Genomic DNA, 19,776 nt, shown 5'->3' on the forward strand with positions numbered 1-19,776 from the left:
GCAATATATAGAATATATATATTTAACAGTTTTTCCACGAAATTGAGTCAACGAGGCGCGTAGCACTGAGTTGTCTATAAGCCATGTACGACGAGATTGAGTGGAATAACTGTTTTATTCTATCCACATTCAGTGGATTTTGAGAAACAGAACATTTTTATTTTTATTTTCAGCAAATTTGATAAATAAAAACTTTATACAAAATGTCCGACAAAATAATTTCCGCTTAGAATGTAAACAAACCGGCGAAATGACAGGAGCAATTTGTGAAAAATGCGATAATAATAATAATAATAATAATAATAATAATTCTTAAAAAAAAGATACGTTCTTACCACCAAATACTTTCATTAAATATATTGTTGCTTTTTTTGTAGTTTTTTTTTTTTCAAGTATAGTTTTTATTTCGTCCTAGGTTGGTTCAGCAAGACGCGCCGCCATTTTGTTTTTCTCTACTTATGGTATATGAGCTGATATCCTAGTAGTAGAGTAGCCAATCATTATTTTTAGCAAATTTGATAAATAAAAACTTGATACGGGCAGCACGGTGGTGTAGTGGTTAGCGCTGTCGCCTCACAGCAAGAAGGTCTGGGTTCGAGCCCCGTGGCCGGCGAGGGTCTTTCTGTGCGGAGTTTGCATGTTCTCCCCGTGTCCGCGTGGGTTTCCTCCGGGTGCTCCGGTTTCCCCCACAGTCCAAAGACATGTAGGTTAGGTTAACTGGTGACTCTAAATTGAGCGTAGGTGTGAATGTGAGTGTGAATGGTTGTCTGTGTCTATGTGTCAGCCCTGTGATGACCTGGCGACTTGTCCAGGGTGTACCCCGCCTTTCGCCCGTAGTCAGCTGGGATAGGCTCCAGCTTGCCTGCGACCCTGTAGAACAGGATAAAGCGGCTAGAGATAATGAGATGAGATGAGATGAGATGAGAAAACTTGATACAAAACGTCCGACAAAATCATTTCCACTTAGAATGTAAATGAACCAGCGAAATGAGAGTAGCAATTTGTGAAAAATGTGATAATAATAATTATTGAAAAATAAAAAAGATACATTCTCACCGTCAAATACTTTTATTTAATCTTTTGTTGCTTTTTTTGTATTTTGGGGGGGTTTTGTTTTCGAGTAGTTTTTATTTCATCCTCGGTTGCTTCAGCAACACACTCTGCCATTTTCTTCTTCGTCTTTAGAGTTCTATTGGTGGTTGGCAAACCAACTCAAAGGTGCATTACCGCCACCAACTGGGCTGGAGCATGGAACAGGACATACTGGGGGGGACTATATTCTTTTAGCTATTTCTCATTATCTCTAGCCGCTTTATCCTGTTCTACAGGGTCGCAGGCAAGCTGGAGCCTATCCCAGCTGACTACGGGCAAAAGGCGGGGTACACCCTGGACAAGTCGCCAGGTCATCACAGGGCTGACACATAGACACAGACAACCATTCACACTCACATTCACACCTACGGTCAATTTAGAGTCACCAGTTAACCTAACCTGCATGTCTTTGGACTGTGGGGGAAACCGGAGCACCCGGAGGAAACCCACGCGGACACGGGGAGAACATGCAAACTCCACACAGAAAGGCCCTCGCCGGCCACGGGGCTCAAACCCGGACCTTCTTGCTGTGAGGCGACAGCGCGAACCACTACACCACCGTGCCACTTAGCTATTTCTGTTTCTTTTAAATATTTGATAACAAAGTGATATATCTGACTTGATGCACTCCGTCATTTTGTTTTTCTCTACTCACAGTATATGAGCTAATATCCTAGTAGTAGAGTAGCCAATCAGAGCGTGCAATTGCTCATATCCAGTGAATGTGACTAGAATTAAAATATATATTGCACATAAGAAAAAAAAGAAATATATATTGCACTGTAATGAATGAAGGTCACACAAAGAGGTACAATTGCAATATAAATGGAGGAAGCCATGGCCTAATGTCCCAGCAAGCGTCAACCATGGTCTAATGGTTAGAGAAGCAGCTTTGGGACCAAAAGGTTACCGGTTTGATTCTTTGGACCAACAGGAATGGCTGAAGTGCCCTTGAGTAAGGCACCTAACCCCCAACTGCTCCCCAGGCTGCTTTGGGATGTTGTACGTCACTCTGGATAAGAGCGTCTGCGAAATGCCAGTAATGTAGAAATGTACTATATGTATTGCACTTTAGTGAGATGAAATTGCATGAAGTGGTGTAAAAAGTGGAGGAATGAAGGTGAAGTGGTGTCGAGACCTAGTTATTGTCAGTTATTGTCCTGGTTAAGAGCCTGAATGGCCTGAGGGAAGAAGCTCCTCCTCGTTCTCTCTATGTTGGCTTTAAGGGAGCAAAAGTGCTTCCCCGACCTCAACAGAGAGAAGAGTCCATAGTTGGGATGTCTGAGGTCCTTTATTATCTTCCTGGCTTTGGTCTGGCACCACTTGGTATAGATAGATTGCCAGTCAGGGAGCTCGGTCCAGATGATACGCTCGGCTGCTCACATCACTCTCTGGAGAGCCCATCTGTCCTGCTTGGTGCTGTTCCCAAACCAGGTGGAGATCTTTCTCTTCAGGATGTTCTCGATGGTACAGGAGTAAAAATTCCTCAGCACCCTCAGTGGAAGATGGAAGTCTCTGAGATGTCTTAGATGGAACAGACGCTAGTCGGCCTTCTTAACCAGAGCAGTGATGTGGTAAGACCATGACAGGTCTTGCATGATGTGAAAGCCTGGGTACCAAAAGGTATCCACTCTCTCCAATTGGTTCCCGTTGATGTTAAGGGGCTTGGAGTTCCTCCTGTGCTTTGTGCAGACGTGGTTCCTCCCCTGTCATGGCCTAATGATTAAAGAAGCAACTTTGGGACCAAAAGGTCACTGGTTCGATTCACTGGACCAGCAGGAAGAGCTGAAGTGTCCTTGATCAAGGCACCTAACCCCCAACTGCTCCCCAGGCTGCTCTGGGTATGCTGTACATCACTCTTGATAAGAGGGTCTGCTAAATGCCTGTAATGTAATGTAAAGAACGATATGATCAGCTCCTTTGCCTTGCTGATGTTTAGGAGGAGGTTGTTGTCCTGGCACCAGATCTCCAGGGTTCTGACTTCCTTCAGGTAGGGCTCCTTGCTGTTAGCTGAGATCAGGCCTACCGCAACTTGACTTTCCAAGATGGCGCTGGTGAGTAGGCTGCCGTGCCTATTGAATTTACCGAGGTTACTGAATCTAAATCAAATGAAATTATTATTTTTTTCTTTTAACTCTTTGTTTTATTTATCCAGCAGTGTAACACTGTGACTGTATACAGTACTCTTGCGAAATTTGAGTTTTGAATCCAAGAAGGCTTGGTTTGCCATGAAATTTTGATTCCATCAATTTCCAGTCATAAGACATGCAGGAACTGAGTGATTTGAGTTCATTAATGGAACTTTTTTTTCCTGGTTATGCTTCTCAGGAGTGCGATGAGTTCCTCTGAGTCTGGGTTCGGATCTGCGTCGCCTTGCAGGAAATGAGGAGATAATTGGTGCTGTGTTGTGACTGAGTGCCAGATTACTTTCAAGGAGGTGTTCGATCATGGTCTCAGTTTCAAGTCGACTTTTAATGAGTTTGTGCTGGAAGTTAGGCACTGATGCGGCGTGGTAATAAGAGAGAGCGCAGAGTTGTGTGAACCGACAGATATGAGATCTCCGCAGTATGAGATTACTGCTCGTGCACTTTTATTACTTGGAAGAATAATCGTCGGAAGAACAGTTGAATATTATTTCAGTCATTTGAAGATGTTTTGAATTTTTATGCCTCTGGTATTTGGGCTGAATCACCACTTATTTGTGATCTTTCAGAAGATGGAGATGGTGGTGATGCATTCTGATAGAACTGAACTTTTCATTTTTATTTAAATCAAGCGAGGCTGATATAAAACACTTCGTAAACTTCCACATTGTGAAATTATTGACAATCTGAATGGAATAGTTAAAAACATAATAGCCCGTCATTTCTGCTGCATTCAGCTTTCCTTCGAAGTGGGAACTCTGAACTCAGAATTATGTCGTTTTCAACCTCCGAACATTTGAAACACAAAGCAGGAAAAAAAAAAACACATTTACAGAGTGTTGTTAAAAGTAGAGGTGATGCAACACAGTGGTAAACATGCCCCTGTCCCAACTTTTCTGAAACACGTTGCTGACATCAAATTCAAAATAAGCATATATTAAAAAAAACAAAAAAACCAATAACATTTCTCAGTTTCAACATTTGATATGTTGTCTTTGTACTATTTTCAATGAAATACAGGTTTCCATGATTTGCAAATCTTCACATTCTGTTTTTATTTTATTTATGTTTCACACAGCGTCCCGACTTTTTGGAATTAGGGGTTGGATATTGCGTACGTGAAAATATACATTTGTTATCGAACAAATGCATCAGAAAGATTAAAAACACTGACTATACAAAGCATCAGTCTCACACAGACTGTGCGTGTTTATAGTTTGAGCTCTCTGTTTGACGTTTCCTGGGATTCTGTTGGTTTTCATGCAGGTATATTTGTCAGCTCTGAAAATGGCTTGTTTTCCCACGAGCCGAGCCGTTTTTTTCCCCCTCAGCTTTCAAAGAAGCTAATAATTTCACACTCTCGTCTTCAAGTCAAATTTTCACATCAGGGTTTTCCTCATACTCTGAACAGATTTGACTTTTAGAAAACTGAACAAAAAAGAGAAATAGACTTCCATGTTAAGCGCATGATGAAAATAATTCTATGAGGTGATATCTCAGAAGAAAAAGTGCGTTACGAGAAAAGCTGACCATGGCACGATTAAAGGTCGGATTAAAAACGTTTAGTCGTTGACACGGGGAAGTAAAGTGTCAATATAAGCGGAAATGTAGCTATAAATGGATAAAAAGTAGAATATATGATGTGTTGAGCTTTAATTAATAAAAAAAGGTCACTTTGGGGGGGTGCTGTTATTGGAAAATAATCAACTTCGGGGTTGGGACAGGAACTCACATCTTCACATCGAGCTGCATCAGACTGTGTTGTTGTTGATTATTTTCCTGTAAGTGCACCCCCCAAAGTGTTTTATTCCCTAGTTATTATTGACACATGAGTAATGGCGTGTGTGTGTGTGTGTGTGTGTGTGTGCGCGCGCGTGCTGATATTCCTTTAATCTCGCCAGTCATGAATGGAAGGAGAAGAAGACCTGATTAACATGGAGGAGGTCTGCACAGGCCCGGCGCCATGGGGGGGCGAAAGGGGGCGTCGCCCCCTCGTGGCTACAGCCCCGCCCCCTCAACGGAGACTCAGATCACTTAATTGTTTTCTTATGAAAATATAATGTATTATAGACGTATTAATAATTTGCATTTTCAAATACGAAATATTAAATGGTTGCGCATTGCACAAAAATACATTTCACATAAATCACTACTAAAACTGGCACGGTAGAACAAATCTGATTGGTTGTTATGATTCTTACGTTGCAATCGTAGAATTCAACTGTATTAAGGTAGGATTATTTCAAAAAGCCTGAATTTAATATTAACCCTGTTTTAGACATATGTATCAATCCTAACTACTGGGGACTAGTTATTGTGGGTGTATGTGTGAAATGCTGACACAGCCGCGCACACACAGACCTGTGATAAGGACAAGGGGCGGGGTCGTGCGGGCGGGCGGGGGTTTTACATGCACACTTACAAGTGCACTGTCTTTGCAATATCCTGTAATATGCAGTTAGTTTACGGGAGTAGTCTTTCCCCCTCCGAATTAAACGAATTCAATCACAATATTGTGAATCCATTTTCTTTCTTTGTAGGCTAACTTTATCTCCGTTTATGTCGGTGTATGTGTTCATATATGGTCCGCTTTGTGCGCAAATAGCGTAAAAATATGTGTCGTTGACGTCACCCCCCATGCAGCGGGGGTGAAAATTCATCACTTCAGAGTGTTTAGTCCCCTACACGCCTAAACTGGGATCGCGGATTAAGTGGTTAGCGTTGACTCGGTGCGAGTCAGGAAGGCTATTACTGGTGCAGCCGCGGGGTCTGTTGATTTTTTTAAATTATGATTTTGGCCGCCGAGCCAAGTACCTTAGACTTGCATTGACGTTTTGTTTTCATGCCGCGGAGCTATTTGTATGTATTTTAAATGTAAAGGACTTGCCTGTAGGTTTGTGTGTGTTGTTTTATGTTTGGCATCTTTCCGGTTGTAACGCGTGTCTGTGAGAAAATCGGAGGGGAGGGTTAACAGGTGGGCACGGGGGTTGATAAAGCGCAATTGCCCTGGTAATATGCCACATGATTTTCCCGTACTAAAGCAACCTTCGGGGCCGTGGTTTTGTGGTTGGCGCAGTTAATTGTTTGAAACACGTTGTCAGACCGCCATCACTACTACACACTATATGAAAAATATTTGCCCCCTTGCGATTTCTAATTGCCCCCTTAGTAAACTGTTCCTGGCGCCGGGCCTGGGTCTGCATGTTCTCTCTCTCTCTTGCTTTCTTTCTCTCTCTTGCTCTTTCTGTCTCTTGCTCTCTCACACACTTTCTCTGTCTCCTCTCTCTTTCGCTTTCTTACTCTTTCTTTCTCTCTCTCTTACTCTCTCATGCTCTCTGTCTGTCTCCTCGCTCTTTTGCTCTCTCTCTTTCTCTCTCTTGCTCTCACGCGCTTTCTCTTTCTCTTCTCTCTTTCTCTCTCTCACACGCTCTCTTTCTCTCTCGCTTGCTCTTTCTCTCACTCTCTCACACACCCTCTCTTTCTCTCTTTCACTTTCTCTCCCTCTCTTTCTCTCACTCTCTCACACACCCTCTCTTTCTCTGTCTCTTTCTCTGTCTCCTCTTTCTTTCGTTTTCTCTCTGTCTCTCACTCACAGTTTCTTTCTCTCACTCTCTCTCTTACTCTCTCTCATGCTTTCTCATGCTCCCTCTCTCTCTTTCTCTGTCTCTCTTTGTCTCCTTGCTCTTTTGCTCTCTCTCTCTCTCTGTCGCTCACTTTCTCTCGCTCTCTCTCGCTCTCTCTTTGTCTCTCTCTCTCCTCTCTCTTTTGCGTTCTCTCTCTCTCTCTCTCTCTCTCTCTCTCGCCCAGTGCAAGTCCCTTCTCTCCCTTCCATCCACTCTAACAACTCGTCATTGGCCCCTGGCTCTCACTAAGCCGTGCCTCTCAGATTAGCAGCGTGATGATGAATTTATATGAGTGTTTAAAAGTGACAGGGTCGGCTGTGTGTAACTGATTTATAACGGTTGAGCCTGACTGAAGCTTGAGGAGACACCGGACACAGTCGCCTATGCTAGCACAACGAGTGTCTGGAGAGCTTTTACCGCTTGTGTGCTCCTGCTAGCTGTTTGTGACTTAATGAGATGTTTACCGTCAACGCTCACTGTGACATCAGAGCTGTTCGCCAGGTGCTGTTTTAGAGACCACACCAAATGCTAATCCAGTGTATTACAGATCTGAGCTGAGACAAAAATAACTTACGTATTTACTTACTGGACATAATATTTACAGCATTCACACTGTAATGTGTAACAGGCAGGGGTTAAATTGGGCCGGGGCTGTCCGGGGCTGAGCCCCGGCACATAAGCTCGGAGCGGATGGCATATGATCATGCACACATCAAAAGCAACAAACCCTTTTCACGATTTTCAGTTCTGAATAATTAAATATCGTTTTATTAATCAATAAACCCATGACTTTTATGAGATAGATCATAGTTTTCCTGATAACAAGACGACCTGTCAAAGCTATTTAGAACAGAACTTGCGATCAGAGATTCTGGTTTCTGGAACACTGCGTGGGTTGCCAATTCCGCTTTTTATAAGCGACTTTGGGGTTTCTTTTTTGTGAGCTCGCTTTAAAAAAAAATCAGAAGTCGTGGTTTGCGGGTTTTTGGGCTTGTGTTTCAGCGTTGTGACTTGTTTATAATTTTCTCCGTACACCGTCTCCCCTTTTACCTGCATACGATCCTAATCCATCAGAGGTGCTTGAACGAACTGTCTGTGCATTTGGCGAGTTCAATTTCCAGGGGAAAAATAATACTGATCTAAATATGTTGTGTTTTTATTTTTAGACAGTATGTGTTTAGCAAAACACATACTGTCTAAAAATAAAAACACAACATATTTAGATCAGTATTATTTTTTCCCCTCTTCAGTATTATTTGATATTTTGTTTTTAATAATAAAAAATATGATAATGATTATGTTCACTGTATTGTTAATATTATTAGTGTTTTATTATGTATTGTTAATATTTAATTTAATGTTAATTTATTATTATTTATTGTTAATATTATTAGTGTATTATTAGTGTAATTATTATTGTTATTATTATGTATTCAGTTATTTATTTGGCATGTGGTGCTTTTTGTATTGTCTAGAACATACATAAGATGAGCATATTATAGCAGCAAAATAGAAGCACAATCATTTGAATGCAGCAAAACTTTTGCTGCATTCAAATGATTGTGCTTCTATTTTGCTGCTATAATATCTCATCTCATCTCATTATCTCTAGCCGCTTTATCCTTCTACAGGGTCGCAGGCAAGCTGGAGCCTATCCCAGCTGACTACGGGCGAAAGGCGGGGTACACCCTGGACAAGTCGCCAGGTCATCACAGGGCTGACACATAGACACAGACAACCATTCACACTCACATTCACACCTACGGTCAATTTAGAGTCACCAGTTAACCTAACCTGCATGTCTTTGGACTGTGGGGGAAACCGGAGCACCCGGAGGAAACCCACGCGGACACGGGGAGAACATGCAAACTCCGCACAGAAAGGCCCTCGCCAGCCCCGGGGCTCGAACCCAGGACCTTCTTGCTGTGAGGCGACAGCGCTAACCACTACACCACCGTGCCGCCCTGCTATAATATGCTCATCTTATGTATGTTCTAGACAATACAAAAAGCACCACATGCCAAATAAATAATTGAATACATAATAATAACAATAATAATAAATGCTTCCAATGTTATAGTGTTGTTTGTATTTGGTTGCATTCACTGCATGAATATATTTGATTGACAATTTGACTGACAGTGTTTTGGCATATTTAACATTTATCCTCCAAAATAAATCAACTGTTTTGGTTTAAGATTGTGTAAGCCTTCAAATTTTCTCACTGAACATTTCTCCTTCACATTTTTCACCTGTAGGCATGTGACAAGATTTAACATGATATTGCTCAACCTACCTCTGCAAAGTCAGCTAACAACTTATTAAAATGCACCAGAATTCAGCAAATAACATGTATGATAATAAAAAACTTCTGGGGGAGGACCCCCAGACCCCCCACTAATCATTTCCTTCAAACCAATGTACAACAACCTGTACAATCTGTTAAATTGGCCAACCAATCTACATTCAAACTGCCATAATGTGTAGGGGGGCACTACAAGACACACATAGGCCTACAACACACAGATAAGGTGTATATCTCTGTGCAATATGATATGGTTATCAAATTAGAGGGTTATTTTCCAAAAAGTATATTGGGGCAGGGCGGCGGGGGCAGGGCGGGTACGAGGCAGAGCCCCCCCACATAACCAATCCCAATTTAACCCCTGGTAACAGGGATGGCACACTGTACTGTATTTTTAAATAGAGTGAAATTGTTGTAAGAATAATACACCAAACTGAATACAGTAAAGGCTGGGGCTGATTGTGTTCCAGCCCACGCTGTAGACTCATGTAGTTTATTGCTGAGAGTTGTATCAGGTGATCACACAGAGTGACACGCCCCCTAAATTAGGTGATCTTTTTTAGCCTATGTCATTGGTACGTCTGTAACACATCAGATTAACGACAAACCTGGGATGACAAATTATTGGGAAATTAAAAAAAAATAAATGGAAAAATGATCCAAATAAGCCAGACAAGACTCCATGTTGCTTCTTGGGAATTCAGTCAGGAGTCTGTGAGGAGTCTGTGTGGAGTCTGTGAGGAGACAGTGAGGAGTCCTGAGGAGTCGGTGAGGAGACAGTGAGGAGTCGGTGAGCAGTCTGTGTGGAGTCAGTGTGGAGTTGGTCAGAAGACAGTGTGGAATCAGTGTGGAGTCGGTGAGAAGACAGTGAGGAGTCAGTGTGGAATCGGTAAGGAGTCGGTGAGGAATCGGTGAGGAGTTACTGAGAAGACAGTGAGGAGTCAGTGTGGAGTCAGTGAAGAAATAGTGAGGAGTCAGTGTGGAGTTGGTGTGGGGTCAGTGTGGAGACAGTGAGGAGTCCTGAGGAGTCGGTGAGGAGACAGTGAGGAGTCGGTGAGCAGTCTGTGTGGAGTCAGTGTGGAGTTGGTCAGAAGACAGTGTGGAGTCAGTGTGGAGTCGGTGAGAAGACAGTGAGGAGTCAGTGTGGAATTGGTAAGGAGTCGATGAGGACTCGGTGAGGAGTTACTGAGGAGACAGTGAGGAGTCAGTGTGGAGACAGTGAGGAGTCGGTGCTGAGTCAGTGAAGAAATAGTGAGGAGTCAGTGTGGAGTCGGTGTGGAGACAGTGAGGAGTCGGTGCGGAGTCAGTGACGAGACTGATTCAGTGAGGACAAAGTGAGGAGTCAGTGTGGCGTCGGTGAGGAGTCAGTGTGGCGTCGGTGAGGAGTCAGTATGGAGTTGGTGTGGAGTCGGTGAGGAGTCAGTGAGAAGCAGAGTCTACTGGTTGTAAAAGGATTCATTCCATTGCAGGCCTTTAGCAGACGCTGTTATCCAGAGTGACCTACACCAAGTGTGTCAGGATTCATCAGGTTTGAACTGTTAAAACTTTCTTTGCCAGGAATCAGCAAGTTTTCTTTCCAAAATTCATTTCAGTAGAAACAGAAAGCTCATTTGATCCGACCCCAGTCTGATGAGTGATGTTTGCACAACATTTAATTCTGTCATGAGCAGAGACACACATTTATTATTTCACAACACCGATCTCATTCTTGTGCCTTTTTGGCAACTTTGTCATTGCTGCTGTTATCTTCATGTTCATACATCACTCACCTGTCACCCACTCATCCACACGCACCCACTCATCCACACACACACACACACACACACACACACACACACACACACACACACACACACACACACAGAGAGAGAGAGGTGTGAGATGATGCTGGAGTTTATATTTGACAGCATTCCTAAGGTTCAGAGTCACAATTTACCTCGTCTCCAACTCTCTATCATGCTTGAGGCATGTTCTAGAGACTCACACAAACACTTGTGTGTGTGTGTGTGTGTGTGTGTGTGTGTGTGTGTGCACTCTGCTGTAACCTTGCTAAACAATACAGTAAAAAAATGCCAATTTTGAATGGCAGTAAAACAAAACAAATTTCACAACATTTTTTATAATATTCATACATTTAAAGACAAAAAAAGACAAAAGGAAATGCAGATTTGATCCCATTTTAATCACTTAATAAAGGTGTACCTTTGGTATAAAAATGCTAGAGATGAGAAGATTTTAATCCACTTTTTAAGCTGTTGAGTTATTTCCAGCATGGATGCTTTAGAAATCTTTTTAAATCACCTTCATTCAGAGCCGTTAAAGGAAAAAGAAATTGAAGCGAAGAGCGCAATCCTGCAGGCTGGTTAAATTAAGTCACACATTATATTCACATACACCACAATATTATGGATTTTTTTTTTTTCATTTTTAAACAAAGAATTATTTTACTCTCAAAGACAATATTTAAGTGCCTTTTTTATTTTATTAATATTTTGATTCAATGTTTATATCACTAAATGATGTATTTTTATGGCTAAATTAATCATGTTTATAATTTTTTAGACAGCGCCAGGACCCATTACTGCCACTAAAATATTATAGAACATTAACAGAGTACGGTTTAAAAATAAAAAAACTGAAAGTAATGGAGACTAAATGAAGCATATAATATATAGAAGATATTACACGTGGCACGAAGATATGAGGTTTATCTTCGAGGGCTGAATGTATATATCACGAGTGACTGAAGCGAACGAGCGATATATTTTTCAACACGAGAAGATAAACTTCATATCTTCAAGCCAATGTGTGATTTTCTTTTTATTATATCGACACATTCACAAACAAAAAGTATCCAAATTTATCAAAACAATTCATCAGTTTCCTCATGAGTGACATACATATATGTTATTTACCAGCTGGGAGGTCCGTATCGTGAAATACCATGACCGAGGTCAGTATTAAAGGCCGAGGTCACGGTATTTCACCATACGGACCGACCTTAAGCTGGTAAATAATATAGAATTTTTTTCTTTACCAAATTCTAACAGAAAACGAGAGCGCCCGAAAGGGAAAACCGAGCCGAGGCGAGCCGCCATTTTGAATCCTCATTCACGGCTGTAATGCAAATGGCTTCCTCCTCGGTATACAAGTGCACTTCCATGGCAGGGAAAAAAATACATTTTGCCGCCTATGTAGTCCCCTATTTATACAAATAGGAGTCATTCAGGATTCAGCCATGGTTTTGCTTGGTGTTAGCAAGTTAGAGGTTTTTAGCTTTCTCCTGAAATGTTTTATTTTATTTCTTCTTCCTCAGGGTAGTAAAACTCGCTTTCGCTGTGAACACTTTCGTTATCGCTATCCGTGCTGTAAAATTAATGATATTCTCCTGAGAAATGCTGGCAAAAATGTATAAGATTTTTGATAATTTTATAAATAAATCTTATAAAAAAAGATAAATGTTGACAAAAAATGCTACTATGTTTGTTGTTGTTGTGAGCGAGCGAGTCGCCAGAGGTCCGTAACTGGGGTCTGTAACCGGGTTCCGTATCGTAGGATACGTACCCACTTGCCAGCCAATCAGAGCGCAGGATTTGATGGAAACAGGGCCGCAAAAAAAAATAAAGAGATTTATGTCACTGTTTTGGTCCTCCATGTCCCAGATGGAGCTCGTATTAAAAAATACGAATGGCGTATTTCCCAGTAAAACACTCGTGACTGTAGAATAAACAGGAATATAAAAAGGTTGTCGTGCCTGTATGAAAAATATTTCCTCAACATTTTATTAAAATGTGGTGGGAAATGTTCTGGATCATCGCAAGTAATGTTATTGAATACTTGAATTTTTTTTTTAATATTTAAAAAAAGTTGCATTATTTTTTCATTCAGTAAAAGACAATAAAGTGAAAATCCCCTCTTGATAAAGTGTTGGGATTGTTGATCTCTCAGCTATCCATCATCGCAGTGATTAATTCATGCTGTTTATTATTATTGGTATCTTCCAACATTTCTGACATGGACATTTAGGATGATTTATGGACGCTTTGGCTTGAAGCGTGGCTTGAAACGTACACACACACAAACACAAAGGAAGGAAGAGAAAGAAAGAGAAGAAAGAATGAGAAATAAGCAAGTTTATAATGATAGCATGTTTTTCAAGGATCAGTGTGTTTTCTAAAAGCTTCAATAACCCCCTACGCACACGCCCCTTCACCCTCTACTTTATTTGCTATCAGTATGCACCATGTTACACTCTAATATATTCTGCACACCAGGAGAAATGTTTATCTTCCTCCTCTGTCACAGAAACCTCTTTCTGTAACGTACACACTATCACAAAAAATAATAATAATAAATAAAAAAAATCTGAAACATAAACAAAATGTACCTTCGGTGAGATCAGAAGGTATTTGATAGGTTTCTGGGTTACCACTGATTTCTGTTTAACGGTAGACTGCCTTTCAGATCTTTGAGGTGTAGGTCATAAAAAGAATTTTCCCCGACACCTAATTATTTCTGTTTAGTGGACCGGAAGCTACTGAATCCGAATCACAGACTTCCAATTTTATCAGTTTTTTTAAAATCAAACAATTAATGATTTTAGAGCCACACGGTCCTAAATTCTCCACTATTTTTTCCTGCTTCACCATGACCCAATTCAAGATACTACGTCATGCATGACGTGGTGGGCTTTCCCCGTTTGCACAAGGCATTGTGGGATACAAATTTGAAACAAGAGAGAAAAATGGAGGACGTGATTTTGCGAATGAAACATGAAAGACCGACTACAGTAACGGAAAGCAAGAAGAAAAGATGTTATGTTATACGCGAAGGAAAGGAAACGCAGGTCCAAACTAATAAATATCGGCGCTCAGCGAGCACCTCGGTGTGATCAGCTGTTCGTTTAGCGACAGAATGATGGAACTGTCAGTGCACGCTCAAAGGTAAACCTGTAGATGGCAGTAATGCAAAACTGTGGATGCCAGCTGCTGTAAAACCCAAAAGAAGAAGGTAAACCTGCGCATGCGCACACACACGGACTTCCTCTGTCTGCTTGACTGCACGAAGCGAGCGATTTCATGCACATTATTTGCTTTAATCCCCTCAAATTAAATAACTTCCCACCCACAGAATGGCCTGAGATTTTGTGAGATATTACAGAAATAAACATATATCACAATGACCACATTTCAGAGGGAACTAAAGTTCACAGAGTTTATGAAATCGAAAGGCCGTCTAGCTTTAAAATGAAATGAAATTGGGGGCGTCGTGGCTCAGGTGGATAAGGCGCCATACCATAAATCTGGGGACCCGGGTTCGATTCTGACCTGAGGTCGTTTCCCGATCCCTCCCTGTCTCTCTCCTGCTCATTTTCTGTCTCTACACTGTCCTATCTAATAAAGGTGGAAAAAGCCCCCAAAAAATATGAAATGAAGTATTCACTTAAACTGTGTATTACTCACACTTACGAGGTGCATCGTGAGATGTTTGTGCAACGTTATCGGTCCAGCTGTGGTTCCATCCAGCTTCCCAGCACAGGAGGACCCAGTCGAGGAAACTTTGCCACTGACGTCCATATATGTATACAATTGATTAAATTTTGATGCAAATCCAAATATGTAGCTTGGCAGAGGTATTGACTCTACCGAGTGCCCTCCTTTTTTTTTTAAGTGTAGTAAAGTGTCATCATGCTTTTTTTTTGTAGTGATGTCTGAGCCTTATTTTCTGAGTCCTGTTTTGGTGTACTTCCTGGTTTTAAACTTTATATAGCCCCAGTCAAAAGTTTGGACACGCCTAATTTAAAGTTTTTCTTTATTTTTATGGATTAAAAGTCACTTCATGTCTTAAAGTAATGATGGATGTCGTTTCTCTTACTTAGTTGTTCGGTTCTTGACATAATACTGTATGGATTACTATAGTTGTGGAATGGGACTATTTACTGTATTTTTATTATTTACTATTTACTGTTTGATCTCAAACACATTAAGAAGGCAAGAAACTCGTCCACTAATTACCTTTCGACGAGGCACACTGTTAATTGAAAAGCATTCCAGTTGACGACCTCATGAAGCTGGTTAAGATAATGCCAATAGTTTACAAAGCATCATCAAGGTAAACGCTGGCTACGCTGAAGAATCTAAAATATGAGACACATTTTGTTTTGTTTTTTTGTTTACTGTATAATTCCATCAATGTTCCAGATGTTATTTCATAGTTTTGATGTCTTCAGTATTGTTCTACAATGATGTCGAAAGTAAAAATACAGAAAAAACTATGAATGAGTAGAGTAGGGGTGTGCAAACTTTTTCCAAATGGTGTTCCTTTCTTCAAGGGTCGTCTTATAAAACCTTCTTCTCTGTTCATATTTGTGCGTGTGAGGACGTGTGTATGAGGGAGAATGTGTGGGTGAGTATTTGACAAAGACAGAGTGAAGAAAAAGAAGAGAAAGCGTGTAAGCAGGAGGAGATCAGCAGGGGTGTGCCTTGAGTCCTCACTCATTGTCAGTCTGTTTATTCTCAGGAAGATGAATGAATCTTGAATGAAATTTGATTTGAATTGCAGAATGTGGCTTTATCTAAATTGCTGATAAAGACATTGCAGGGAAATGCAGATAACCTGTAGCTGGTTTCTCTTCCTTCATCCATTCGGGACACTTAAAATGGCTGAACGTGGGACTCGCTTGGCTGAATTGCATCCCTGAGGCATCAACACACAATCGCATCTAAATGAGCTTCTTACTGCGATGCCGTGAGCTTCACAGCTTATTAACAGGGTGATGGGTGTGTGTGTGTATGTGTGTGTGTGTGCGCCAGCCAGGCTACATCTGCCCTAGTGTGTGTGAATGGCTCTTGACCCACCCTTCAGAATGGCTGCTGAGATGTGTTACCTGAGGTGTGAAAGGGCCAAGACCTCATTATAACTTTGTCTGTATGGTGCATTTCTGCTCTAGCCATGAGTTATTTTAGTGCAATTACGTTCTCTGGTCACTTTTTTCTCTACTTGCTGTGCCTTTTAAGGCCAGGTGTGTTAATTAAGGTGACTTTCTAAGGAGGAAGATGCTGAGGTTGAAGAAGCTTGAGGATATGCTGAGGTTAGGGCAAATGAGAAGATCAGGCTCAAATCCGATTCAAATGAGCATGTTTTTATTATACTGATGTTTAATGTTGTGGAACATCCATAGAACAAGTTAGTTCTCTTTTTATTTCTTTCTCTTGAAGTCAGTGAGACAAAAATGGCATTTGTTATTACTGCCGCCAACTTTGTCGGAGGAGGTTATGTTTTCACCTCCGTTTGTTTGTGTGTCTTTTCCCAACATAACTCAAAATGTAGAGAATGGAGTTGGATGAAATTTGGTAGAAAGGTGGTCCATGGGACACGGAACAATTGATTAGATTTTGATGCAAATCTGGATATGTATATGGATCCAGGCTCCAGATATGTACACAGATACAGGATTTTTTTTGTCTGTTCCCAACGTAACTCAAAAAGCAGTGAATGGATTTTGATGAAATTTGGTGTACAGCTTTAGGCGTATACATACTGTTTATGGATCCACATCCCACCTGGAATGAGATATGAACTCTACCAAGTGCCCTTCTAGTTTATGCTCCTGAGAAGAAACAAGAAAATGCAAACATCCTAAAAACGTTACAGCTAAAGATACAGCTTTTCCTTTGACTGGTACAAAGTATTGACACTGGAGACTCCTTCCATAAAAGTTACATATAATTGTCCATAAAGAAAGTTTCTCCATATCAACAATCACATACATACATTAAAAAAAAAAAAAAATCTGATTATGTGGAACATTCACTATTCAAATCCCTGTGAAAGATGTCTCATCTCATCTCATTTCATCTCATTATCTCTAGCCGCTTTATCCTGTTCTACAGGGTCGCAGGCAAGCTGGAGCCTATCCCAGCTGACTACGGGCGAAAGGCGGGGTACACCCTGGACAAGTCGCCAGGTCATCACAGGGCTGACACATAGACAACCATTCACACTCACATTCACACCTACGGTCAATTTAGAGTCACCAGTTAACCTAACCTGCATGTCTTTGGACTGTGGGGGAAACCGGAGCACCCGGAGGAAACCCACGCCGACACAGGGAGAACATGCAAACTCCGCACAGAAAGGCCCTCGCCGGCCACGGGGCTCGAACCTGGACCTTCTTGCTGTGAGGCAACAGCACTAACCACTACACCACCGTGCCACCCACGTGAAAGATGTTGAGATATAAAACATTAGAGCAAGCACATTAATATAGACCTGTGACGTGAATAACTGCTTGAACTGTTATATATTACAGGCATTTAGCAGATGCTCTTATCCAGAGTGACATACAACATACCCAGGGCAGCATTTGGGGGTTAGGTGCCTTATTCAACATTCTTGCTAGTCCAGGGAATCAACCCAGCAACCTTTTTGTCCCCAAGCTGCTTCTCTAACCATTAGGCCATGGCTTCTCCAAAAATGAAAATTAATCAACTTTCTGACCAATCAGAATCAAGAATTCAACAGTGGTCTGGTATAATTAAGAGTTATTGCACAAAATTGAGTTGTACGTGAGCTGATAGCCAGTCAATGAGGCGCGTAGCACCGAGTCGTCTATGATCCATGTACAACAAGATTGAGTGGAATAACTGTTTTATTCTATCCACATTCACTGTATTTTGAGAAACAGAGCATTTTTATTTTTATTTTTTGCAAATTCAATAAATACAAACTTTATACAAAACATCTGACAAAATCATTTCCGCTTAGAATGTAAACAAACCGGCGAAATGACAGGAGCAATTTGTGAAAAATGCGATAATAATAATTATTGAAAAATAAAAAAAATATACATTCTTACCATCAAATACTTTTATTCCATATTTTGTTCATTTTGTAATTTTTGGGGTTTTGTTTTCGAGTAGAGTTTTTATTTCATCCTCGGTTGGTTCAGCAACATGCTCTGCCATTTTGTTTTTCTCTACTCACGGTATATGAGCTGATATCCTAGTAGTGGAGTAGCCAATCAGAGTGCGCGATTGCTCATATCCAGTGAATGTAAATAGAATAATAATACTTACTTTTTCATTTACCTTTGGGCAGATGCTTACATTTGAGTATTGTATAGTAAATATTTCATAGTAGATATGTTTTCATGTACCAGTAATGTCTGAATCCTTTTGTAAAAATATTCGCACAGTATTGGTAAGGTATTAGTATACTTAATACTTTTTGAACCTTTTGTGTTGACTACCAGGTGAACTTCTCATGAATGGAAAATATAGGAAATTATCATGCTTTGTGTCCACAAACATGTCCAAAATTGTTGGACATACCTACTTTTGATGAAGATAGAACCCAATTTAAGCTTAAAGCTAAGCATTTCCAGATCAAGACTCTTGTTCAAGAGCCCAAGAGTGGACGAGTACAGAATCTTATCTAATAACCTGCCACTCTGAAAGCTCACTACTAGTCGAGCCATGTGTTCACCAAATAAAGGTTTAGTTTTATATCTTCTCTACACAATGATCCATCCATCCATCCATTCATCCATTCTTCTTCTTCTTCTACTTTTTATTTTTTTAATTCCCTGCAGTACTTACTACTTCTATTTCTCTTCCAACACAGAGCCAAGAAGAAGGCCAAGCCCCTGAACCTGAAGATCAATAGCAGCGTAGCAGGGAGCTGCGAGAACCTGCCGACTCAGCGATCTCCTCTCCACTCGGATCACTCGCTCCGCTCATTTTTCTTCCCGAGCCTCGTGCCCTCCACGCCACCCGTGCATGCAGAGACGCCTTCTGCCAGTATGTACCAACATCTCAGCCTATACACACCACCCACAGCTGTGTAGCACGTTTAATAACAGAAAACAGAAAGTGTGTCAGAGGAAGGAACTGCTGAGCAAAAATAAAAATCTTGAAAGTCAGTAGATATGATGGAAAATTTACCAAGATATATTAATCCTCATGTCCTAGTCAGTGCTTAAAGATTTGGATTATTATAAATACATTTATAACCATATATTGGGTCAGTAATACCTTATAGCGGGGGTTCTCAACCTTTTCTACTTTAAGGTCCACCTATTCATACCTGTAACGAGTCGGGGCCCATTAAAAAAGATCCCCAATTATTTTGGCTCATCTATTCTATTAGAATATAATAATCTATTATAAAGTGTGTTAATGGGATGCGACATCACTCCCTGTTACAGATGGGAGCCCAGGAATTAAATAAGTGCAATAAAAAAAACAAAGTGTTTTTAATTGTAGGTATTGTATGTAAAACTGTACGGCTGTGCCAGAAGCCAAACCATGCATGCAGGGCATTCTCAGTCAAACGGGATTAATGATCCAAAAGTGGAGTCTGGTCCATTAACACAAGAACTTATAGCCATGTTTGTGTTCAGCAAACAAGCAAATTATTAAAACCAAGAAGTACACTCAAAAGAAGTGGATATAGAAACCACTCAATGGGATTAGATCCATACACGCTAATAAAGATGGATTTTTCCTACGAGTTGGAAAATTATCCAGCCGTTGGGTTCCCCGACATCTCAAACTACTTGGTGCTGCAGACATCGTTCTACATGGACAAACAGATGAAAACCTGGAAGAGC

The 19,776-nt window shown here is 40.9% G+C and overlaps 1 protein-coding gene across 1 annotated transcript in view; it reads left to right on the forward strand.

The window, feature by feature from the left end:
* ksr2 (kinase suppressor of ras 2) overlaps positions 1 to 19,776 on the forward strand; it is a 273,796-nt gene that overhangs the window by 118,008 nt on the left and 136,012 nt on the right. The window contains 1 exon segment of the mRNA XM_060907435.1: positions 18,789 to 18,964. Within this exon segment, the coding sequence (XP_060763418.1) occupies positions 18,789 to 18,964 (176 nt within the window).

Source organism: Neoarius graeffei, chromosome 24, assembly GCF_027579695.1.
Source record: "Neoarius graeffei isolate fNeoGra1 chromosome 24, fNeoGra1.pri, whole genome shotgun sequence".
Taxonomy (NCBI): Eukaryota; Metazoa; Chordata; class Actinopteri; order Siluriformes; family Ariidae; genus Neoarius; species Neoarius graeffei.